The following is a 24,736-nucleotide window of genomic DNA, read 5'->3' as shown; positions in this document are numbered from 1 at the left end:
CCCGGTTCACCTCTGCCTGGCCCCGGGGCCGAGCAGGGCAGGGACACCCCCCAGCTCACAGAGGGGAGGGTGGGCGCGGCCTGGCACTCACCGTGCAGTGCAGCACGCAGACGTTCCTGTGGTCCTGCCGCAGCCACCAGTGCATGTCCCGGCACACGCTGTACAGACTGCGGAGGCTCGGGGCCCGGCGGGCAGCCCAGCCGTACGTGGACACCTGTGGGGACCGGGCCAGCTCAGCCCCTGCGCCCGTCCACGACCGGGTTTGCGCCAAGTGGCTGCACACCTGGCAGTGAGACCCGGCAGCAGGCCCTCCCCACACTTGGGCCGGCGGGAAGAAGGGCTCACGTCCCGGAGGTGCAGGCACCCCCGTGGGCGAGAGCAGGAGGCTCTGCTGGTTTCTGCTGTCCCGCCGCCTCCCCGCGCCCCTCACCCGGTTGTGAAACTTGGAGGGCCGGTACGTCCTCGGGGACAGGTTGTACACCGTGTAGCGTCCCGGGTGCTTGGAGTCCAGGAACAGCCGCACGTCTTCCGCGTTGTTTTTGATGGCGGACTCCACCCCCTCGGCCGGGAAAGACATCACTGGGGGGAGCAGCCTCGTCAGCACCAGGCAACAGGGCCCCACCCCACCCACCTGCCTGTCCACCACCCACAGAAGACCCTGGGGGAGCTCTGGACCGCACGCCCGGGAGGGTGGGCTCTGCCCAGGCCTGATGCAGGGTCTACAAGCATCCGGGTCGTGCTTGGGTTTTGCCTGGAGACTCGAGCTTTAAATGTGAGCTTGGGTCTCCACGCTGCGCATCACACCTCCCCTGGCCTCAGGGCGCCAAGAAGGTTCAGACCGGAGGGGAGACGCTGGGTCGACACCGGCAATGTCCACTGTGGGCCTAGGGCCCCCGGACACAGGGACAGATGCCTGGCCACGTCGCAGCCGGTGAGTGGTCCCCGAAAAGTGCCCTGGCCCTGCCCAGCGGCCACACTTTTGTGCCCCATCTCTCAGCAGCAGGGGCAGAAGTGCCCGGCAATTACAGCAAACGCACCTGCAATCCTGGACGTGATGTAAGATATGTCCAAGTCTCCCTTGGCGTAGCTGCAATTTGAAAGAGGACTTCGTTAGTGCAGGATGTTTCCATGGTTACGTCACAAAAGCTTAAGGCAGACTGAGCCCCAGGGAGGCCACGGTGGGTGGGGGGTCTCCCATTCAGGCTGCAGCCCACGGGCACACGTGTGTGGGGCTCGCGCCCACCGGAGAAGTGGGGAGGAACCTCAGGCCGTAAGGGGGGCCCGGCCCCTGGTCTGCACTCAGTACTGTCCTGTGTGCGACAACCACCACCACATCTGGCGATCGGGAGACAGTCCCGGGTTTGGATGCCGTAGGGACTGGATCGGCTATCGGAATCGACTGCCGTCGGTGAGCTGATGGGGGAGGCAGGTGGCACATCAGAACCGTCGGCGACACGGGCAGAGAGGTGGACGCCCAGAGAAAGGCCAGAGGCGCACGTGCCGTGGTGGGCCGGTCAGGCTGGACCCGGCCGAGGAGAGACTCTCTGACCAGAACCCTCAAAGTCTGGAGAGCAAGGAGCACAGAGGCTGCAAAACCCAGCTGGGGAGACGTCGGGCTGTGGGAAAACAGGAGCAGGGACGCGCACGGTGGGGACGGCGGAAAGAGCAGGAGAAGAGATGGGAGAAACAGCCAAGACAGCGGTGGCCGAGTTTCCAAAGTCACGTCAGACACCACACCACAGACCTGGGCAGCCCAGAGGACACCAAGCAGGGAGTGGCCGGAGAGCGACACCTGGCACGAGTCCCGTGCGACCTGCAGAAAATCTAAGGTCAGAAAACACCTCGAGGGAGTGGGGGGCACTGCACCCCGATCTGAGAGGAAGGAAGTACGACGAGAACCAGCCCGAGCTCTCACCCACCACGCGACTGAGAGCAGGACAGACCGTCTGGGTGTGAAAGATGATAACGAGACGGGACTGTGGGCCCTGGGAAATTATCCTGCAAAGTGGGTGAAAAGGAAGATTTTCCCAGACAAACACCGGAGGAGCTCACTGCGGGCAGCTACTCCTGCTTCACGAGCGTCGTGGCAAGTGTCACAGGAAGAAGCGGAGGTAAACGGGGACTTGCACTGCAGTCGCCCTCAACTCTCCAACGAGTGGCCATGCCCGTGGCTCAGGCATCCGTGTGGGGGCACAGCAGTGACAACGGGGTCAGGGCCGGGCGTCAGACCACACGGCGCCCGCCACAGAGCTCTCCCGACACCTGGCCGGGGCACGGTGTCCCTGGCGTGGGCCCCAGGGCGGCCGCACGGGACAGTGGAAAGAAGCAGAACACGCGCAGAGTGGCAGAGACGGAGCCACACGAAACACTCAGTTCCAACCGTGGACGGCGGACGAAGAGCGGAGCCAGAACGAGGCGCACAGGGCAGGGCGGCCAGAAGCAGGGCTCGCTCTGCTCGCCGGCGGCCCGGCCCCACGGCTCCCGCGTGTGACAGACGCCGCCCAGTTTTGCTCTTTTTAAAGAAATGTCAGTTTTTCGAGGAAGAGACTTTTTAAGTTACTGAAATTTATTGTTTCCTCCAAGACATGTGTTTTTTTGCCTCATCTAAGAAATCTTCTGTCTCCAGTGTTACAAAAATACCCCTCTATAATTTATTAATTTCTCCTTTAAAAAAACTGCTTCTCACAACTAGATCTTTTTCACTTACTTACTTTTAATTTTTATAGAAAAGGGGAAAAAGGAGAAACAGGAAGAGAGAAACACCGATCAGCTGCCTCCCGCACACCCCAACCACAGACCAGGCCTGCAACCCAGGCGTGTGCCCTGACCGGGAGTCGAACCCGCAAACTTCTGGCTTTCAGGGTGACAGCCAAGCCACTGTGCCACACCAGCTGGGACGGAATTAGATCCCGTAACTACCCAGCACGTTGCTGCCATCAGCTACGGACCCATGTGCTCTCTTCCCCTGGGACACTCGCGGTCTCCGCACAGGTTATTCACAGGCCCGCGTTCCTTCCTGACTTGCAGGGTCCCGCCCCGTTTCCCCTGGCCCTGCACGCGTGGGCCCGTCCTCGGCCTGACCACCTCACACCACAGCCTGGCGCTGCTTCCCAGCTGGAGCACCAGAGACCAGCTGTCCCTCACCTGGTGGCAAAGTGAGTGAAACGCACCGTCCCAAGTGAGTACACAGGCAACACGTTTACAGTTCGTCTGGAGAAAGAGCTGAGCAACAACCTTCATGGGCGGGGAGGAGGAGGAGGAAGGCCTGCGCCTCAGACAGCAGCGGCTCTGGCTGCAGGGATGGGGTCAGGGCCAAACGGAGGACCTGGACAGCAGCCTAGGGTGGCACCCAGCCTGTGGTCAACAGAGGCCACGCTTGTCAGGGAGAGCAGACGGGAACCAATGACAACGCCCCATGAGCCCTGGCCGGTGTGGCTCAGTGGACTGCGTGTGGGCCTGTGAACCGAAGGGTCACTGGTTGGATTCCCAGTCAGGGCACCTGCCTGGGTTATGGGTTATGGGGTCAGGTCCCCAGGAGGGGTGCATGACAGGCAGCAGATCAACTTCTCTCTCCCTCTCCTTCTCCCTCCCTTCCCCTTGCTCTAAAAATAAAGTCTTAAAAAAAAAAAAAAAAGCCCAAGTAGGATCCACGTGGATTAAAGACCTGAATGTACAAGAACGTCACTAAAAACACGTTCGTTCGGCACACGTGTTCTAAAGCACAGCCAACCACGTGAATTGGGCGTCGAAGGGCCTTCCTGCACGGGGAGCACGGAGGCTCGGTAGGCAGGGGCGTGTGGGGCGCACCTGTGCTTCCATGAAAACCGAACAGGTCACGGTGAGTCCCTGTGCAGGACGTCGGATGTAAACACCTGACAAAACACGACCCCGGGAACTGAGCTGCATGCAGGCGTGAAGCGCATGTCGCCAGAGCGCCGAGGCTCCCCACCCGGGCGCCTGGTGCCGGGGGACGGACGCGGCACGTTCAAACCCTCACAGGGCGGGAAGTCCGGGGACCGGCGGTGTGGGGAGTGTGGGAGTCCCAGGCCTGGCTTCAGATGGATGAGGAACAGCAGACGAGAAGCCAGGTGCAGGTTCCGGGACACGGGCTGGCTGTGGGCACACTGAGGCCACACCTGCAACTCACACAGGGCCCTCCCCTGAGGTCAGGCCCCCCAGGACTTCTGGGTCCACACCCCTACAATGAGGCAGCAGAGGAGGAGGCCCAGTGGCCCAGAAAGTCCCTGTTAGCAGTGACCAGGGCCACACCCCCAAGGCCCGAGCTGGGCGCCCCCGTGGCACACAGCACCCTGGCGGCCAGAACCCCTGCCCAACACCCAAGACAGCAACCGGAGGGCCTGCCTACTGCGGGGGCGGTGCCCCGCCTCCACTCCAGCTGCCTGCACACACGGTCAGGTGCACGAAGGCCCGGCCACCGGCCACGCCTGACCCCTGCAGGGAAAGGGCCACCCCTCGTCTCATGACCAGCCTTTGCTGTGTGTCTGAGAAACAGCACTGCGCTGGTTTGGGAGTTTCACGGCAAACTCCTGAGTCTGCCGGCACCCAGGTGGCTCCATACACTCCCGCCAGTACGCTTTTTGGGGCTCCAGCAGTCCCGGCTTTGGCCGGCAGGCCCCCCGAGTCCGAGTCCACGGTGGCCGCCCTGCTTTCAGAGAAGCCCAGGGCTCCTGCCAGCCCACCTGCCGCTCATCGAGGACAGAAAGGCTGTGATGGGCCAGCTGCTGGGCCACCACCTCTCCAGAGCCTTCTCGGCGAGGACAGCCACAAACGAGTGACTCACACTGTTAATTCTAAAGCAATGAACACAGGGCTTCTGGGACTTCTTTCGTTTAAAGTGTGTGTCCCGGGCAGCAGACGGCCACCCAGAAGACTGACCACTTATCCAGAGAGGCCTGCCCACACGCCAGGCTGGCCTTCGCTGGCACCTGGGGGCTCTGGGAGGGCACCCCTGGCGCTCGGGATGGACAGGATGCCCAAGGCGACCGTGTGCAGAACGTGGGGCCTCTGCCGAGGCCTCTGCCCTCATGGAGACTGCACGCTGCCCCTGTGACCCACCTCAACTCTCGGGGTCGGCGCGACCACAGGGAGTGGGGGCTGGCAGCCATGCCTGGTCCCCAGACCGTGCAGCATGGGGCTCTCCCTGTGCTGATGTGCACCTGGCTCTGAAGTGGTCGGTTACGAGGGCTCCGTGCCAAAGCTGCTCGGGGGTTGTCCTGGAACCCCGACAACTCCCCTTCCCTGATCTAGAAACCCTGGCTGCTGATGACGGGACGCACCACCTTCCTCATCCGGCCAGCACTGCAGCTGCCGCCGCCCAGGCCGCCCAGCTCAGTCAGGGCTGGGCTGCTCGCTCCCCCGCATCAGCATCAGTGTGGACGGGGTTGGGAGGGTGGCTCCATGCAGGGTGACTGTCACCTCCACCCACAGAAGCGCCTGCTCTGCCCTTGGTTTATGCAGACCCTGTGCCTGGGCTGTGAACAAGGCCAGACTGCTGCCTCGCATTCCCACCAGGGCCGCCAGCGCTCACACTCACCCCGCCCGTCACTGTCCTGAAGCTGGTGGCTGAGGCCCAGGACCCCGAGGTTGTGGCAAAAGGCTGTGAAGCACTGGCCCATAGGGAAAGACGTCCCCACCTTGCCTCACCTGCGTTTCCCTTTCTGAGAGAGGCTCAGCCACTTCCTTCACGCCCAGGACTCGCCTGCTCTCTGTCCTCAAGGCTGTGCTGCGAAAGCCCAGCTGGGACCACGTGCCGCCCCCACTGGTAGGACAAGAGACGTGCACCCGGCTGCCCTCCTCGCCCGGAACTCGAACCTCAGCCCCCCGACCGCCGCTGCCAGGTCTCCAAAGCACACGCACTAGGAACGGCAACGCTCCTGGTTGAGGCGTGGCCTGGGGAGTCACCAAGGAGGTGCGAGTGACCGCCCGGCTTGGCAGGACCCGGGGCCTGGGCAGAAACAGTTTCTTCCCGTTGTGCAAGGTCACCAGAGACCAAGCACAAAAGCACACGGAATCCATGAACGCCATAGTATGAATGTGCGCACAACTGCTCATACCCACGGACACCCACACACATGCACACACATGTGAACATCCGTGTGCACCCACTCACACCACACACGCTCACTCACCTGTGTGCATGCCTACACACCTGCTGTCGCATGTGAACACACACACTCCCGAGACACACCTGCTTAGACAAAGCACGCCCACATGCAAAGCATGCACCAGCTCATGTGCATATGAGCACACGTGCACACACCCTCTCACATGGGGACAACCCCACACAAGACCACACGTGTGCGCACGTGTTTGCACCTACCACATACATGTGTACACATCTGCTCATACAATGCATACACCCAACACTGCACATGAAAGTGCCCAATGTCACACACCAGTGTTCACATGTGCACGCCCCACTCACATGCACACACATCCACACGAGCTGCTTACACCCGTGTGCACACCAGCACTAAACCCATGTGCTCACACACATATGCTCTCGCACAAGCACTCGTGCCTCTGCCTGTGCTGTTGACACAGTCCTGCACACGCAGCAATACCAAGACGCCAAGGGGGGACAGAGAACATGGCCAGGCCTCCACCACGGTCAGCAGAGCGTGCTGAGCATGGCCACAGGGACGGACGCTCCTCCCTGGCATGAGCTCACGACTCACTGAAGGCTGTCATGGCTCAGCTTCTGGAATGGGAACAAGAGCGGTGGCCTCACGGTTAGGCCGATGTCATGCCAAGGCCAACATCATGCTGGTGACACTGGGGACCGGGGTCAGGTCGCAGAGCTGCTGCCTGGACACAGCCGGGGTGCAGGTCACGCAGCCCGGCCATGGGACCTGCGCAGACAGGTGTCCATGCCATAGACGGGGCCTGCGTGGGGACCCCGGACCCCTGCAAGTGACGCCCTTCACACACACAGTGGCGTCCAGCCCGAGTCTGAGCTCACGTACACTGTCAAACGAGGCACTGTGTCCCCCCCCCCGACCCCCAGGAGGGCACGGAGCACACATGACAATGCTGCTGCAGAGAAAGGACGCCAAGGCCGCGTGAGGTGACGCCGAGGCCGCGTGAGGTGACGCCGAGGCCGCGGAGGTGACGCCACCCCGCAGGGCTGGCAGAGTGACACCAGCTATGCTCCTCCGCTTTCCGCCGCGTCCCTCGGGGGAGCGGGAGTGGGGCTGCGGCACAGAGCCCACCCCGAGGTCCAGGGGCCTCGCTGACGGCCACAAGTGCAGGTCCCGCCAGGTCCGGGGGCAGCAGCGCCCACGGGGCAGAGCGACCGTGTGCCGTCACGCAGGGCCTGAGCCCACGCACCCGCAACTCACTTGGCGACGGACTGGATGACCTTGGAGGAGGTGTCCTTGATGTTGGTCAGCAGGCGCCCGGTGCCCCCGCGCAGGATGTCCAGGAGCCCGCCGTAGGGTTGGTCGTACTCAGCGACCACCAGACCTGCAAGCAGGGACGAGCCTCAGGTGGCAGCCGGGCTGGGGTCGGGTCCCAGAGGTGGGGGCGTCCAGAACCCCAGAGCCGGAGGTGAGCGCACTTCCTGTCCACGCCGACTGTCCGCACCCCACACACGGGCACAGAAAGCACACGGCAGCCGGCGGCTGAGGCCTGCCAGCTGCTCTCCCGGGGCCGCGCAAGGCCCTGTCAGTGGGAGCCCTGGGTGCCCGTGACCATCCATGCCCATCTCTGGGATGTCCAGCCACTTCCACTCCAGCACCCAGTCGCCCAGGGGCTGCTGCACAAACGCAGACCGAGGGCCCCACAAAGGCAAGAGCCTCCATCCTGGAGGTGAGCGGACTCGGGTAGACGGGGGGGGGGGGGGGGGGGGGCAGGAGCAGGGTCGTGCAGGTGGCCTCGGCCGCGCTCAGAAGGCCACGTGGCCGGACAGCAGGTGAATTTCTATTGTCTGGGAGGGGAAGGGCCAAGGACAGCCCAGCTCCCCGGGCCTGAATGTGAACAGAGGAACAGCAAGTGAAAGCAGGTCCCGAAACCTGCAGTCCTCAAAGGCAGCTCAGGGGGAGTAAAAGGAGGAAGGCGTGATCCGCATCCCGTGTCTGTCGGGATTACCTGTGGTCTCTGCCACGGCCCACGACCACCCGGCAGCACAGGCCCCCAGGTGGCTGGGTCGCAGCGAAGACCAGGGGCCAGCTGCTCTCGGGCTGCTGGGCAACCACTGATACACGGCAAACACATCTTATGCGTGTGACATGTATCGCATGGACACATGCAAGTGCCTGTGGCGTAGTCCCCTCGTGCTCCAGGCAGGGTGGGGGGCCCCAACGCGCATGGACACGGCGTCCAAGATGTGGGCTGGCTGCTGGCACCGTACCCCCCCCCCCGAAGAAACAAAGAGCTGACCCCACACCCTGACAGTGAGGGGCCAACAGGGCGGGTGTATGGAGAGAAGTGCTGCCTGGCACTGCCTGGCGAGCCCCCCGGCACGCCGCCCAGAGCCCAGGCTGAGGGCTCCTCAGGGCGGGCAGTGCCGTGGTGCCAGCAGGGGTGCCCCGACCCGCCAACACACAGGCCAGGGTGCGCCTCACTCACTGAAGGTGACCGAGTCACGGGGAGACCCGCCGAGCCTCCTATACCACGGCCAGAGCCTGTCTGCTGCCCCAGGGGGCCCCTCTCCAGCGGCAGACCCCCATTCCTGCCAAGGCCACACCTTCCCACGTGCCCCTTCTCGCACCGCCATCATGGTCTGCAGCCCTGGGAATCTCCCCCTGTGCCTGGGCCACAGTGGCACACACCTGCCAGACCCCCAGGGTGTGGAGACCGAGCCCCTGCACTATCCTGGTGGCAAGCGCTCGCACCTGTCCCTCATCCCGCCCTAAACACGGTGCTGAGTTCTGGGAGCTCGAGCCCACCTCGGTCTGGAGGGTGGTCCTGGGGACCTGGAGGAGCAGCTCTCCCGCTGCCAGGCCACGCGCCAGGAGCAGCACACAGCAGCTGCAGCAGCGCCGTGGCCCAGGGGCGGAGGGTGGGTGCAGGCAGGGGAACTCACCTCCGCTGTGGCTGCAGCTGGTGGGGCCCCCGGGCGGGGGCGGCCCTCGGGGCGGGGCGGCATGTCTGTAGCCCCCGTTCTGCTCCAGGAGCTGTGAGGGTTCAAAACCAGGTCTAGAGGGCTCCAGAGGTCAGAGTTCACACACCCACTGCTCTGCCCACCCCAGGGAGACGACCGCACAGGCCGTGGCTCCCGTCTCCACCTGACTTGGCATTGAGTCCCAGACACCACAGTCACGCTGGTGACGCAAGCCGGCTCACATGGCCCTGAGGGCTGATGCCCGACACCACCTGGTGGCCCTGCCCGACTCCCCGGGAGCCCCCCGCACACCCATCTGCAGCACGCAGGCTCTGCGGTGCACGGGGGCGGCGCAGTGGGGGGCCCACCTCCCGGAACTGAGTCCGAGGGAGCACCGGCCAGAGCCTTGATGCCGAAACCTTTGGACACGTGCCCGGAGGCCCCGGCGATGGGCTAGCTCAGCCGTTCCTGCCACCCCGCTCGGCCTTCAGCAGGCCGTGGTGTCCACTGTCACCCTCCTTGAAGGTTTTTCAGAGACGTGCTTTAGCTTCTGGTGCAGTTTCTAAGAATGTTCTGCACAGGAGGCTCAGAAAGCAGGGCAACGGGAAGCTTGGTCTGTGACCTGGCAGGCAGTCAAGGTTTTGATGTCCGTTCTGTGACCATGGGCGGCACCTGGCTGTCCCATCGACGGCGTCCCCTCTTCACACATCCTCTGATCAGTTTGCCTGCCAGGTTCTGGCAGGAACAGGACGCCCCTGTGACTGGGCTGCAGTGCCACCTAGTGTCCCGGGGTGGGGTTGTCGCGGGCAAGCAGAGGGCCTGGTTCTCGCCAGTGGCTTTCACGGCACGGCCCTGTTCTTCCCACTGCTCTGTCCTGGGCTTCAGGCGTGACCCCTCACCTGTCCGCCCCTCGTGGGGGCAGCTGCTTCACTGCCCAGGGCAGAAGAGCCCCGTGGAGGGGGCTGGACGTCTGCAGCACGGCCCTGGCGTCCAGAAGCGCCGAGACAGGAGGCACCCTCTGCCCTGGGCATCAGCAACGCCCCGCGGGGAACTCCAGGTAGCATGTGCGCAAGTGGCAGCCCAGAGCAGGTGTCTGCCCGCGCCTGGCCTGCCACCCCACGCCCTCCCCGCTCTCCTCCTCAGTTGCTGCCGGACGCATTGGGCCTCTCCGGCGGTGCTGCTGCCTTCCTGTCAGGTGGCCCCCTGCCCCTCCAAGGAGCACCTGGAAGGCTGTACATACCTCGGTGACAGGCGACTTGGGGTTCACGTCCCTGGCAGCCGCGATCTCCTGCAGCTGGTTCACCAGCTCTGTGATGGAGAGCCGCTCCTCTGGGTTGACCTTCAGCGTGGCGCCTGCAGGGGGCAGCGTGTGCTCAGGGGCCCCGCATCCCACAGCCCTGGCCCAGGGCCCCTCCTTTCAGGGAGGTTCTGACTCTCACAGCAGCGAGGCAACGCTGTGAAGAGCAACGACCAGAGCCCGATGGAGTGAAACTGCCCAGCACCTGCAGCGCTGTGGCTCACAGGCTGACAGGCAAGCCCTCCCTGGGGAAGCCCACGTGGGATGAGGCGGGACCCGCCCTGCAGACCCTGCACGTGGGACTCACGGATGAGGCCGTGGAACACGAGGTACCGGGTGTCATCTGCAGGGATGGAGTACTTCCCGTTCAGGATGCGCAGCCTGGCTCCGTCCTCGAAAGGGTGCTGCCCAAAGCACAGCAGGTACAAGATGCAGCCCAGGGCCTGGGGGGGGGGGGGGTAGGGGATGGAGGTGAGGGGCGGAGCACGCAGGGCCCAGAGGACACGGCCCAGGCTCAGGCTGGTGTGACCCGCACACTCGGGCACAGTGCTCCCTGCACAGCCAGCTGTACCCCAAGCTCGTCCGGGGGCGGCCGCACCCCAGTCTCTTCCTTCCTGGTCCAAGTCCCCACACTCAAGCCCTGGGGCCTGTCGGCTGGGACAGCCGGGTGGCTGACTCTGGGGGAAGGTGCCCACCCACGGAGCACACGCAGGTGGACCCGCCCGAGGCAGAGCAGGCGGGGTCGGCCCAGACGCCCACAGAGCTGTCCCCACAGCACAGAGCCTCGTGCAGCAGAGGACTCTCGGCACACGGACATCGGGGCCTCCAGCGTGCACTCCTGCACTCACATTTTCAGCTGTGCTCACACGCGTGTGCACATCTGTGTGTGCGTGCGGGCCCTCGGGCTGGGAAGGGAGGTGCAGCACGGGTGCAGCAGTGCGCTGCCCGCTGCCGGGGACGGCTCCGGCTCGCAGGCCCCGGTGCGTCCCTCACCCCACCTGCCCTGCCTGCACCGAGTCCCTGCACCTCCTGTCCACAGCACCCAGCACGGGCGCAGGCCCAACAGGCCAAGCCTCTGGGCCGGAACCCCACCGTCCACTGCTCAGTCCGACCCTGCTGACAGGAGGGAGCAGAGAAGGGAGGGAGGCCGAGGGGGGCAGGCGGCTGCCGCCCACCCGCAGCTCCGGGGCCTCACCCAGATGTCCTGCTTCTCGCCGATCGGGAAGTTCGAGTACAGGTCCACGATCTCCGGTGTCCGGTACATGGGCGTCGTGTTCCTGGTGACCTGAAGGGAAGCCACGCCTGTCACGGGGAAGCCGCAGCGACAGCTTCCCTGCAGGCGGCCCTTCACCCAGAGCTCTCGCCGCCACCTGCCGACGTGGCTGAACCGAAGCCACACTGGGAGGTCAGCCGCACGTGGGAGACAGACGGCCCCGCTGACAGGCGACCTCCTCCAGAGGCCCACAGCCGGCCGCCTGCCCACGTGAACGGAGGTGCTGTTCTCACATCAGCTTCCAGATGTGCTCTTGTGGACAAAGGACTTTCATGACAGGAGCAAACTAAACCAAAGTCACAGCCGAGTCAGATTTTCATGTGAAAAACCTGAGGCCCAGGTACCCAGGGGCTGGATGGAGCACAGCCTAGGGAGGGACAGCACGGCCCCCACATGGCAAACACACACTCTGACCCAGGGCCAGGGACACCGTGGGCACAGCACCGTGACCTCGGCAGACACAGGGTGACTCACAGTCTCCACAGGAAGATGCACTTTAGGGGGCGGTGAGGCCAGTCTAGGCAAGTGGACAGGAGACACCCGGGGCCTTGACCAGGTGCTTCCCAGGACTGCCCTCCACGCTGCACTTAGGCAGACTGGCCCAGGGCGCCGGGAGGGGGGCGGGAGGCACTGGACGGCCCGGACGAGGTAGAGGGGCACCCAGTGCACAGGGTCCTGAGAGCACAGCCGAGCGACTTGCTGCGCACCTTGCTGTGCGGAGCCAGAGCCGGTAGTGCAGCTGGTGTACGGCTCCGACCCTCAGCCCCACACGGCACCCTTCCCACACCACCAGGGGCCACACACGGGCCGCTCTCATGCCTCACCTCCTCCTCCACCAGCGCCCGCCGCTGGGCGCTCCAGCTGTAGTCGGGGACGTGCGACACAGTGGTGGCGCTGCCAAAGTCACACAGCTTGATGGTCCCCTGGTTACTCAGCAGCAAGTTTTCAACCTGGGAAATGCCAGAAGACAGTCCTTATGAACTTGGGGGCAGACAGCCCGCTGCCCGAGGGAAAGTGTAACGCCGTAACTTCTGTCCGATCAAAACCAGTACGCGCACCTTTAGAGATGGGTCGTCCAGAAAAAACAAGTCAAACCCAACCACAAGTCAGAGACAAGTGCTGAAGACAGCGTAGGGCACACAGTGGCAGCCTTCAGAGGAGTCAGGAGAAGAAGGGGTTAATGTGCCGTGAAAAAGCACCACACACACCGAGAAGCTGGGAAGAACCCAGCTAGGAAGCTGTCTGCTGAGATGGACGTTTAAAATGCAACAGGACCCACGGTTCTAACGGCAAAGGAACAAACAGGTCCCAGTCACACGAGACCCACGGCCGAGGACAGCTGTGCACGGAGACTCAGGACAACCAGGAGCTACGCACCCCCCAGGGCAGACACAAGCCTGCCTGGGGCCCTGGTGGGCGAGGGTGGGCCCCAGGTGCTGGGGGAGCAGCACAAGCCGGTGAAGAGCAAGGCGGCCACAGCCTGGTGGACCACACGCTCGGGGCAGGAGCAAGCAGGACGGGCAGCCAGCACCCGCCCGCAAACTGCACGCTGACCGCTGCGAGCGACCACTGCGAAAGCGTGCACGCGCGCGCGCACACACACACGCACACACCCCGGCTTCTGTGATGAGACAGAAGCAGCAACTCAGCAGAAATGCAGGCAACACTGTCGCGGGTGCCTCCCCAACGAGGAAATCCAAGTGCCCGTGACCATGAAAACGGCCACTTGGTCTCCCAGAAGGAAAAACGCCACTAAAACCAGTCTGCTGCCAGCAGGGGGAGCAGAATGCGGCACAAGGATCCCTGTGTGACACTGGCAGGGGCTCCCACAGGTGGATGTAGACGGCTGCCCACAGCCAGGGGTGTGGCCGTCCAGAGCGCAGAGGGCACCGGCCCCACTGGCCCGGGCAGCAGGGAGCCCAGGGCACCCACTCTGCTAACCACGGCCCAGGAGACGGGTGCACCCCGAAACCACAGTGCTGAGCAAGAGCTGGCTCAGAGGATGCAGCCCGGGGCCCACGCAGCTGCCCTGGGTACCACCTGGCACTGCCCCGTGGGAAGGCGGCAGGCACACTGTGCACAGGGCTCAAGGGAGGTGCGTGGGGCATCCCTGCACCTGCTGTGACGACACAAGCAGCAGCCGCGGCAACCGTCACGAGAAGGGCAGGTGCTGCACCCCATGGACGGTGCGCTCACCTGGCGGGGAAACAGGAGCTGCACCCCAGGGCTGTGGGGACCGGTGGGGGTGCCCAGGTGAGGGACACTTGGGACCCTGGAGGAAGCCCCAGGCCCAGGTGCAGGATGCTGGGTGTGAGGGCCCCATGGCATCTGCAGTGTCGGACAACAGGCAGGGAGAGCTCTCTAACTGCTTCAAAGGAGAAGCTTCCGAGAGACCTGTGCGCTGTTAAGAGGCGCCCACGTGGGCGTCCGAGGCTTCTCGGCGGAGCCTGACTGCTGGGAGCTGCGACCCGCTAACTAGCGGCGGGGCGTGCGGGGCACCTTGAGGTCCCTGTGGATGATGGGCGGCTTCTGCCTGTGCATGTGCTGCACGGCGCGGCAGGTCTGGTAGAAGATCTTCAGCACAGCGTCGCTCGACAGCGGCCCTCTGCTCTCGCTCTTCTTCAGAAACTCCACCAGCTGCCCTGGAAGAGACGGGGGCTCTCACCACCACGGGCTCCCACCCTGGATGCTCACAGGGTGGGGAACACGGGCGGAAGCAAGCCCGTGGAGGGGGCCCCGCAGGGTCGGAGCCCCCTGGCCTCTGCTGTTCAGTGCAGAGAGGGGCTGAAACAGCAGCCCTGCCGGTGCGGAGGAGCAGAGGGCCCCAAGGAGGGTGGGGGTGGGGCCCGAAGGCAGTACCGCCTGCAGCTCTCCCTCCAGACCGGCCCCTACGCCCCGTGCCAGGCCACTCCTCCCAACACCCACCCGCAGGCACCACAGGCGTTCTGCCCAAGCCTTGCAGGCAGCTCCTGGAGCAAGGGCTGAGCAGCCCACCTGCCCCACGAGGGCAAGGCCGTGGCCACACCGGCACTACCCACTCGCTTGTGAGCTGGGTCACTCGGCTGCTGAGGAGCCCACGGGCTTTCGCAGCCCAGCGTCAGTGTGAGCCTCTGACACGCTGAGCAGAGAACACGAGAGAAGACCCAACACTCATGGCTGAGGACCCGGACGCACCCAGGCTGGGGGCGGGCAGCAGGGCACGGCGGGCAGGCAGGCTGGGGGCACGGCGCTCCCACTGCCAGGGGATGCCGAGTGGGCTACCCAAACGGCCAGCAGGCCCCCGCTAACCCATCCATGGGGACCCCAGGTCCCGCGTGGCACCCACAGCAGCTCTGTGCGTGGATGCTCGTGTGGGAGACAAGGTGTGCGTCCACAGGCGAAGTGACTGGGAGGGTCAGGCTTTCGAACTCCAGCCTCAGGGAGCACCGGGGAGCCATGGGAGCCAGGAGACGCCAGGCGCAGACCCGAAGCCTGCTCTGGTCCGCACCCGCACCCCACTTTCCAGCAAGCACAGACTCTCGCAACTGAAAACCACAGTCACAGGGACACGCGGTAACTGTGGCCACGGGCAGACCTGAGCCAGCACCGGCACCTGCCCCACCGGCCCCCGAGAGCCCAGGGGCCAGGGGCCAGACACCCATGCCTGTGAGCACGCTCGCTGCCCCACCCCCTCCTCCAGGACAACCCCTCTCCTGGGGGTGGGGACCGGGTCTCGTCCCCTGCCCAGACAGCCATCTGCCTCAGTGCCCCCTCTCCCCAATGCACACGGTCCCCACCCAACGGAGCGGCACTGTCAGGTGCCGGCAGCTCCCTGCAGGCTGGGCCTGGTGAGCCTTGCACTCACTCCTTCCTTCTGCGCACCCTGCGTTTGTTACCCACTGAGCCCCTGGCTCTAGGAGGCCTGGCGTGCCCCCCATGGCTGCCTCTGCAGGACAGGGCAGACGCAGACTGGGCTTTTCCTGGCCCCTCTGCCCCAGTGACTGAGGAGCCATCAGCCGAGAAGGCAGCCCCGCGGGACCTTACCTCTGCAGAGCTCTGTGAGCAGCAGGAACTCTGCCTGCCCCGTGTCCGACTCCTCTTTCCCTATGGACGCCGCGGAGCAGAACTGGACGATGTTGGGGTGGCCAGAAAGCTTTTTCTGCAGGTGTCTCGTTAAAGGAGAGAGTGGAAGGCTGCACACTCACACTCAGACACGGGGTGGGGAGGGTTGCGGGCAGGCGCAGGGAGAACGGAGCTCGTGCTCTTGTCCGCCAGTGTGCTGTCTGCCACGACACCGCTGCGCACCTGGCTCGGCCCCGCCCTGCACCCACGCCATTTGGACACTGAAGACCCAGCAGCGAACAAGGGGACCTTGGGGCCTCCGTGCATCAGAGCAGAAACATGGGGCAGGCAGAGGGGCAGGACAGCAGCAGGCATGTGTGCAAGGCTGTGCGCAGTAAAGGGGTCCACCTGGGCCTCAGCAGGGCAAGCACCCTCAGGGCCTGCGGCCATTGGGCTCACTGTGGACAGAGCTTCAAGAAAGAAAAGAGCAGATTCTGGCAGCAAAAGGGAAGACCCCACCTCGTGGGCAGCTCCAGCTACAAGGGAGCAAGCAAGGAGCCCCTACCATCCCAGAGGGCACGGCCCCAGGCAGAACCATGGGCGGCAGCAGGGTGTCGAGGGGCTGCCCAGCCCTGGGCTGGGAGACTTCTGGGGCGGGACCACAGCTCCACCCCAGGCCCCAGAACCGCTCGCTGCTACCCTGGGAGAGAACAAGGACACACCCCTCCCCAGAAACAGCCCGCAGGTGTGTGCAGGAGCAAGGCCGGTCCCTGCTTGCCCGGAGGGCTTGGCGGACAGTGGGAAAAGGATACCATGAAGCACACCTCCTGGATGATGGCCCTGCTCCGGTCCTCCTCGCCAGACAGCAGTCGCTGCGTGGGGAGAGCGCAGATGAGGTCAGTGCCCACAGCCTTCGAGTCTGCACCTGCAGAGCGGTGCAAGGGCACGGGGCCCCAGCCTGCGTGGGAGCTCACAGGAGCTCGCAGGGGCCCGGACCCTGAAAACGGCCCCTCGCCTGTTCCCAGGCACATGAGAACTACGCCCAGGAGCCCGTGTGTCCAAGCAGTGGAATAAACCAAGACAATGAAAGGAAAGGAGACGTGGCGGAGGGGAGGGTCCTCGCCCTGGCCCAGGGGCAAGTGGGGCCCGGCCTACACCCGGGATGGCCGCTGCCCTGCACAGCGCAGACGGGGCCCTGCGTCCCCCGACAGAACCCAGAGGCCTGCCCTCCTGCTGTCCCGTGAGACCTGCCCGAGGGCTGCTGTGCTCACACCAGTCACACAGTGGCTGTGCCACTCCTGCTGGTGGGGGCCTCACTGGGCACTTTCAGCACTAGAGGCCACACTCACCCCCAGGCCCCAAGGCCAGACGCCATGGCCGAGTCCAGGGGTGTTGTTGGCTCCTCACCACCAGAGGACCCGGGACGGACACAGGCCACAGAGAAGCAGCCCACCCATTGCCACACTGCCACAGGTGATCTCCAGAGTGACCAGAAGCACACACAGACCGCGGCGCCCTCTCTTACCTTCAGTGCGTACTCTCTGCCACTTCCCAGATCCTGAGCTTCATACACAAACGCAAACCCTCCTGAAAGTCAGAAGAATAAACAGCGGTTCAGGCGTAACCAGCTGAGCAGTGAGGGATCATCACAAAGTGAAATACAGACTGGGCTTGGGGACAGCCCTTCGTTTTCTGCAAAAATTCAAGTGATACTGCTTTTTATTTTTATTATTATTTTTAAAGAGACTATTTATTTATCTTTAAAGGGGAAGGGAAAGAGAGAGGGAGAAAAACATCAATGTACGGTTGCCTCTCATGTATCCCCTGCTGGGAACTGGCCTGCAACCCAGGCATGTGCCCCGACTGGGAATCAAACCGTGATACTCTGGTTCGCAGGCCCACACTCAATCCACTGAGCTACACCAGCCAGGGCTGTGATACTGCTTTTCAAAAATCACCCTGCTTCAGAGGCAGGAAGGAGGTGAACACAGGAATAGGGATCAATGAGGGGAAGCGCAGGCACTCAGCACGGCCAGAGGCAGGTCTCTGAACACAAAGGCACTCGCGTGGACTGGCGAGGAGGTGGAGAGCTGTCGGACGCAAGGACAGAGCACGGACCACACGGGCACAGTGGGAAGTGGACCCATGGGGCAAAGGTCGCGCAGTGCCGAGGGGAGGAGGGGGCGAGGCCCCGCCTGCACTTTGCGCACTGCTGTGCTGACCAAGGGCTTCTGGCTGGGAAGCCAAAAGAAAAGACACCTCAGCAAACACACGTTCACCGCCACTGCCCAGGAGGGAACGCAGGCGCCAACTGCGATGCTGCCGGACGCCCAGTCGGGTGTGTGCATGTCTGTGAGCTGACCGCAGCGGGTGTGGGGTGCCGGGAGGCGCGCATGGTGCTGTGACCACCGTGGAGGACGACGGCCTGGCAGTTTCTGGGGAAATGACACACACACACCGGCTCCACAGCCTGTTGCCACACTGCTGGGCGTTTACACCTCTGCATGGAGACGTGCACACCAGCATGCACACACTTCGCTGTGCTCACCCACACAGGAAACCACCACGTGTCCAGAGAGGCGAATGGATAAACCAACTGCCCCATACAGAGCGCAACTCAGAGGAAGTAGGGGGACTGACTGCTGACAGGCAGCAGCGTGGCGGCTCCAAATCAATGACACCGAGGACGACGCCGAGGAAGAGAGAACAGACTCAGGACCTCACTGACGGACACGCTGGGAAGCAGAGACCCGTGCAGAGCCGCAGGCCGCCTGTGGGAGGCGCCTGGGGCAGCTTGGAGGGGACAGATGCACTGAGTGCAGGGCCGGGGCCAGGCGTGTGCATGTGTGTGCGCGCGCACTCACACCCCATGGGCAGGGCGGGGGGGATTATATACACACATGTAGTTTGTGGGTTGTTTTTAGCTCTATGTGGCTGCTAAGAAATTAAAACTCGTCAGTCCATATGAAAAACAGATGAATGGAAATAAATGAAAACCCATGAAGTGGAAATAACAGATCGTTTCACTGATAAATTCTATCAACACTTAAGAGAGAAAGCGCGCGGGCCTTGTACAAAACCAAAGGCAGCGGAGGAGAAAGCAGCTCCCGACCGTTTCAGAGCAAACAACGAAAACACGACTGCAGACCAAACCACTCCCTGATGTGGAAGCCCCTCCAGAAACCACCAGCATGGCGTTCCTGGCGGGTCCTACGGAGGACAGCATGGCGTGGCCGCAGGACCGACTCCGGGAGCACAGGCCCGTCCAGCACCGCAAGTCGGCCACCGCACGTCCTGGCCAGTGCGGCTCGGCAGGCTGGGCGTCGTCCCTCAACCCAGAGGGCCGCCGGTTCAATTCCTGGTCAGCATCGATGTTTCTCTCTCTCCCTCTCCCCCTCTTTCTCCCTCATTTCCTGTCTCTAAAAATAAAGTCTAAAAACCCCAATCACTGCAGACACAACAGGGGAAGTGGATCTTCCCAACACAGAGAAAGCACCTGTCAACATGCAAAACCCACTCGTGGTTTTTAAAAACAGCACAATAAAACTCGGCCACCTGGGAATCGAAGGGAACATCTTTTCTCAGAGAAATGGGACCCGCTGAGCACCTGCGTCTAACGAGGGGCCTCTGCGGCTTCCTTCCTAAGAGCGAGACGGGGGTCTGCTCTCCGAGGGGCGGCAGGGGGTCTGCTCTCCGAGGGGCGGCAGGGGCGTCTCCAGGAGAGACGCCAGTCAGCGCACGGAAGCCAGAGAGAGAGACGCAGAGCCGGGAGACCAGGAAGGAGGGACTCCAGCTGTGGTCGCCTGCAGATGACATGGCTGTGCAAACAAGCCATGCGAGGATGTGACCGGGAACTCCAGAACCACAGAGCAAGCTGGCTGACCGAGCTGCTCACAGGTGCTCGGCCTGTGGCCAGGCCCCTCTGCAGCTGGGCCCACATGGATGCCGCCCTCAGACGCAGCAGCCGCCCCACGCAGGGCCTTTCCAGCCCCACAGACCCAACGGCGGCTCCTGCGCCCCTGCCCCCCCCCCGTGCCTCAGACTCTGCTCTCCCTGAGGGGCCCTCCCTGACTCACCGTGTCCCCAGTTTTGTCCCTTCTTCCTGACATGTTTTGACACCTGATACCGTGTCACACTCCTGCGAGTGCCTGTCTCCTGTCCCGCACACAAGCCTGGAAGCTCAGCAGGGCAAAGCCTTCGTCACTGGGGGCCATGCAGAATGCCCAGCACCTGCAACCGTGGCTGACACACACTGGCAAGCAGACTAGTCCTGAACAGATGGCTGACAAAGTGGCCAGAATGCCCATGAGGACACGCATGTTCACAGTGCGCCTGACACCCAAAGCAGGTGACACGCGTGTGCGGATGACACACGGCGTCTGCAGCACTGGCTGCTCGGGGGGAGAGGAAGAGGTGGACAGGCAGTGGGAGGCAAGCGAGCGTCTAACAGCAGCCGCGACGCTCAATTCCTCGCTCAAGAGGCTGCAGCCCAACAGTTTTTAAAGCTGACCTTCACTAGTTCTGGGTGGAAGGGACAGAGCCGCCTGCTCTGCCACTCCCTTGTGTGCACCGCTGACCAGCCGCAAGGACCAAGCTGCAGGGATCCAGACTGCGCGCTGGGGGAGCCACAGGCTTGCTGACCGGGCGGAAGTGTCGATGGAGGCAGGACGGCGTTTGCCGCGGCGCACCCTGCATTTGCTGAAGCACTGGGACTTCTGACCTGCACTTTGCACCCAGCAGCAGCTAATGTGAAGAGTGCGGATGTATGACCACAAGCGCCCAGAACGCACACGGGATAAGATGCTCCCACTCCGGTGCTCAGCAGAGCATCTCTGAGTCAACGGCAGCAACAGGGCTCACAGGAGGGGTGGTGCACAGACCACATCCAGGGCGAAGACCGCGCACCTGCAAAGACCTGTCCAGGGCACCAGAGGACCCGCGGTGGCCCCGGGGGAGCATGTGCAGGCGCCAGTGCTGCTCCGAGCCTGCAGTGAGTGACGAACTCCCAAACTCGACAACGAGGGTGGCAGGTCCTGGGCTGGCCTCTGGAGGAAGGCGCCTAGCAAGCACAAGGACATGTCCCTGCGCACCGAGGACAGTGACCCGATGGAGACACAACACGAGTGCTGCCAGGGACCCAGGGACCCAGGGACCGGACCGACCGCTCTGGGCCGGGGACTGGCTGGTGGGACTGTGCCTGGAAACAGGACGCCAAGGGAGGCAGAGGGGGCCCCGAGAGTGAGGCCCCACAAGAGGAAGAGACAACGCAGCTGCCCCCAACTCGGGCACAGGGACAAGGTGTCACCCGCCAGCCCCAGGGACGGGCCACACCAGGAAGTTGCCCATCAGCACTCTGAGCTCGGACTCAGCGCCTCCAGAACCAAGAAAACACGCCTGTCTACGCCACCTGGTCTGCGGCACCAGCCGCGGCCGTGGGAATGGAAGAGTGGCAGGCTGCCCTAGCAGACAGGTGGGCGGTTTTCATTAATAAAAAGTACGCCCATCCTGTGACCTGGCCCCTGTGCTCCTGGTGCTCACCCCAGAGAAACGAAAATGTGGCCACACAGAGCCTGTTCAGTGCAGCCTCGCGTCTCACTGCAGAGACATGAGGGAACTGCCGCTGAGCAGGCAGTGGGAAGGACCGAGGACCTGCAGCACAGAGACAGACAGACAGGCAGACAGGGCACAATGCCCCGGTGCCTCCGCACAGCCCTGGGACAGCGGGCAGCCAACCCCACAGAGAGCCCCTCGGGGGGACAGAGTCAGGGCCAGGGTCAGACGTGCAGCTCAGAATCGCTAGTAGAGGACACACACAGGGCCCTTGGGAGGACAGGAAGCTGTGTGTCATGACTGTGTCAACCTCCAGACCCCGAACGAGACATTCGCTCTAGTTTTCAAGATGCCACCACGGGGGAGATGGGTGCTGGGACCGCTGTGTCATCTCTTACAGCTGCACACAAATCCACACCTGCTCAGAATCAAAAGTTTAGACAAAACCAGTAACGCCCCCATCTAAGACCCCTCGGAGAGCGACAGGTCGGCTAAGAACTAAGATGCCACCACACACGTGTCCTTGGAACCGGGGACAGCTTGGCGCCTCCGCAGCTGCTCAGGCCGCAGCCTTGCTGCTCCCTGCCTTGCCTGTGTGTGTGTGATGTAAAAGGGGACCTGTGTCCAATAAGGAAAGACTCCTTTTAGTAAGAAAGGGAAGAGTCGGACGGACATTTCACACGCAAAAACCCATGACTGGATGACAGGCAGGCCACACCCCTTCCCGTGGCTTCATCCAGGAAGTGCAAATCCAACCACAGGTAGACACCACTGCACACCCACAAGCATTAACAACACAGAAATAACAGCTGGCAACGTGTGTGGGGAGGGAAAGGGGAAGCAGGAACTCCTGCCAGTGGGACAAAACGTGGGCAGGCACAGTACAAGGGTCTGGCTGCCCCATGTGCAGAGACCCATGGCCAGCAACCCCCTCCTGGGCACTGCCCCAAAGCACTGGAGAAAAAGTGCTCTTTGCAGCTTCATTTCTAACGGGTAACAGCCCCGTGGAAAGGCCCCAATGTCCCCCCACAGCCTAGGGGACCGAAAAGGGCAGCAACAAAGGACTCGAACTTCAACACCCCAGTCCTGCAGAGAGCTGCTGGGGGTGCCATGGGGGGCTGCCCAGGGCCGGAGAACCGGGTTCTGGGCGACTCATCAACCCCGTCCCAGGTGCATGCAGCCAGCAAAACACTTGCTTCCTGCGCCTCTTCCTCTGCGCCAGTCACTTAGCTTCCGTCGTCTCAGGTGGGAAGATGAGCTCAGGCTGTGAGTGCGGAACTCCAGGCGGGCACGCACGGCATGCAAGCCCTGGAAGACGCCCATCCACAAGCAGACACCACTCTTCCCCGTCGAAGGAGGGGAGCGGGGAGACAGGAGTCTGGCGGGGCCTCCCTGCAGGGTAGCAAACACAGGAGGCAAGGGGCGTCCCATGCTGGGGGGTGTGAGGGTCAGCAGCACACGAGCACTCGGGGACCTTACTGTGTGGGACCCATCAGCACTATCTCTAGGAAATAGACACGTCCACGGAGCAGAACTCACGTTCCACATACACGTGGTCACTATCTACATGACAGGGACACATGTCCATGCAGCAGTGGGCGTCTGCGGAGAGGAGCGGTCAAGCCCAAGGGAGAACAGAGAGCAAATGCCACAGGGACCCCCACCACAGCAACCTGCCCTGTGGCGACCTCCTGACACGGCCTCCCACTCCAGGCACCCACATGCCCACAGAGAGAAACCGCAGGGTGGCAGGTGCTGGTCACTACACAAGGTCAAGCGAGGTGCAGAGCGAAACAGAACGGTAGCCTGTGCTCAGCTCCCTGCCGGCCCGGCCACTCCCATCGTGAGCTGCCCCAGGAGCAGGCACATTGCCACTGGGACAGAAGCTGGATGCCACTCCCTCCAGGAAAAGGTAGACAGGTGGTCTGCCGTTGCAGAGCAGCACACTCTGCCAGATGCCAAGGAGCCCAGGCGAAGCAGCCCCCGTGGGCTCCCAGCTCCCTTGGCGAGGCCCCATAGCCCAGCCCCATCCGCATCACAGTTTGCGTGAGGCGCTGGGGACCACACCTGCCCAGTGACCAGAGCCCATAAGTGCTGTGGTCCTGCCCACACTCCTGTCTCCCGTGGGTGTCAGGCATGGTCTGCCCCACCCAAGGGTGCCCCTGCTCTGCACTGCCCTCCTGTGACCAGAGTGGGTGTCTTCTGTGAAGGGAGAAGCCTCCCACCATCCGCGCTGAGTTTCGGAGAGCTCAGACCATGGCCTGGTACTTTCAGAAGAAGCCCAGTGGCCTGGGGCACCCTCACTACTCTTACAGATGTGAGAGAACGCCACTCTCCAGGCTGTTGGCACGGGACTCCGGCCCCTGTCTGAACAGAGAAGAGCCTGTGGTTTTCTTGACACATCACACCCAAGTCTGCTTGCTTCTGACCACAACACAGGGATGCTGCAGCAGCCAGGTCACCTCCTTGGGCCTTGAAGAATGAGGACAGCAGACAGGTCAGGTCAGCTGGCTTCCTACCTCACGCTGGCAGCAGGGGTGGCGAGGGTGCCAGGCCAGGCCTGCTGCCCTGAGAGCTACCGTAGGCAGGTTTGGTCCTAACCACTGGGCCGCTGCCCCGCTCGAACCAGCGTGGGGAACAAAGACAACAGCTGTGCTCAGCCAGGGAGCGTGAGGACTGGCAAGGCCAGTAAGGCCAACAGAGGGTAAGGCGAATCCGGGGCCGACAAGGGCACTGTACCAGCGTGGTGGTGATTTCCGTGTGAGGCAGGGACTAGACAGCCCGGAAACTAGGTCCAGCCTACAGGGATAGTGCCCACCAGGGCTGACCCCTCAGACCAGGTCAGAGGAGGAAGCCGGGGCCAGACGCCCACCGTCCGCCTATCCCGGGAGACCGGGGCAGCAGCTGCTCTCAACAAGGTGCCCGACTACCCAGGCTCGGAGCCCCGTCCACGAGGCTGTCCGCGCCCCGCAGCAGCCCTGCACGGGACGGGAAAGGCCAGGTCTTTCCCACCGGGCCGCGGGGCTCCCCTTCGGACTTCCGCCTCCTCGGAGGCCCCTCGGCTCCCCCGAGCTCTCCGCCCGCCCGCCCCTCCGGCCCCGCGGCCAGCCCCCACGCCCCATCAGGAAGTGCCCGAGCCCGGCCGGGTCTCCCCGCGCCTGGGGCCGCGAATGCCGGGCCCGGCCGTCCGCCCGCGCCTCACCCTCGGCCAGGACCCGCCGCACCCGCAGCCGCAGATCGCCCAGCTCCACGGTCTGCCCCACGAAGTCGGTGTGGTCGCGGCCGGCAGCGCCGCCCAGGGAGCCCGGGCCCGCCAGGAAGTCGAGCGCAGACTGCAGCAGCGACATGGCGGCGGCCCGCTGCGAGCGCCCTGGGGCGCGGGTCCCGGTTGTCGGGGTCCGCTCTGCAACCGCCGACCCCTAGCCGCACCAGCTTCCGCCCCGACGCCGTGACGCAGGCCCGGAGAAACGCCGGCGCTCCGCTTCCGCCCTGAGGAGACCGCGCGTGCGCA

The 24,736-nt window shown here is 63.6% G+C and overlaps 1 protein-coding gene across 2 annotated transcripts in view; it reads right to left on the bottom strand.

Annotated features, from left to right (window-relative positions):
* GAK (cyclin G associated kinase) overlaps nt 1–24,661 on the bottom strand; it is a 39,815-nt gene extending 15,154 nt beyond the window's left edge. For both annotated transcript variants that reach the window (XM_037126953.2, XM_053672265.1), the window contains exons 1-14: nt 24,428–24,661; nt 17,201–17,262; nt 16,488–16,547; nt 15,658–15,772; nt 14,134–14,276; nt 12,459–12,584; nt 11,557–11,646; nt 10,669–10,804; nt 10,305–10,417; nt 9,047–9,137; nt 7,362–7,485; nt 1,038–1,087; nt 431–579; nt 92–214 (exon numbers count right to left, since the gene is read on the bottom strand). In XM_037126953.2, the coding sequence (XP_036982848.2) occupies nt 92–214; nt 431–579; nt 1,038–1,087; nt 7,362–7,485; nt 9,047–9,137; nt 10,305–10,417; nt 10,669–10,804; nt 11,557–11,646; nt 12,459–12,584; nt 14,134–14,276; nt 15,658–15,772; nt 16,488–16,547; nt 17,201–17,262; nt 24,428–24,572 (1,527 nt within the window). In that variant the 5' untranslated portion in view covers nt 24,573–24,661. The remainder of the gene's footprint in view (nt 1–91; nt 215–430; nt 580–1,037; nt 1,088–7,361; nt 7,486–9,046; nt 9,138–10,304; nt 10,418–10,668; nt 10,805–11,556; nt 11,647–12,458; nt 12,585–14,133; nt 14,277–15,657; nt 15,773–16,487; nt 16,548–17,200; nt 17,263–24,427) is intronic.
* Nucleotides 24,662–24,736: the final 75 nt, after the last annotated feature.

The sequence above is a fragment of the Artibeus jamaicensis genome, unplaced genomic scaffold, assembly GCF_021234435.1.
Source record: "Artibeus jamaicensis isolate MK-2021 breed Jamaican fruit bat unplaced genomic scaffold, CSHL_Jam_final contig_76, whole genome shotgun sequence".
NCBI lineage: Eukaryota > Metazoa > Chordata > Mammalia > Chiroptera > Phyllostomidae > Artibeus > Artibeus jamaicensis.
Note: the sequence above shows the minus strand (reverse complement) of the source record. Positions and strands in the feature narration are given on the sequence as shown.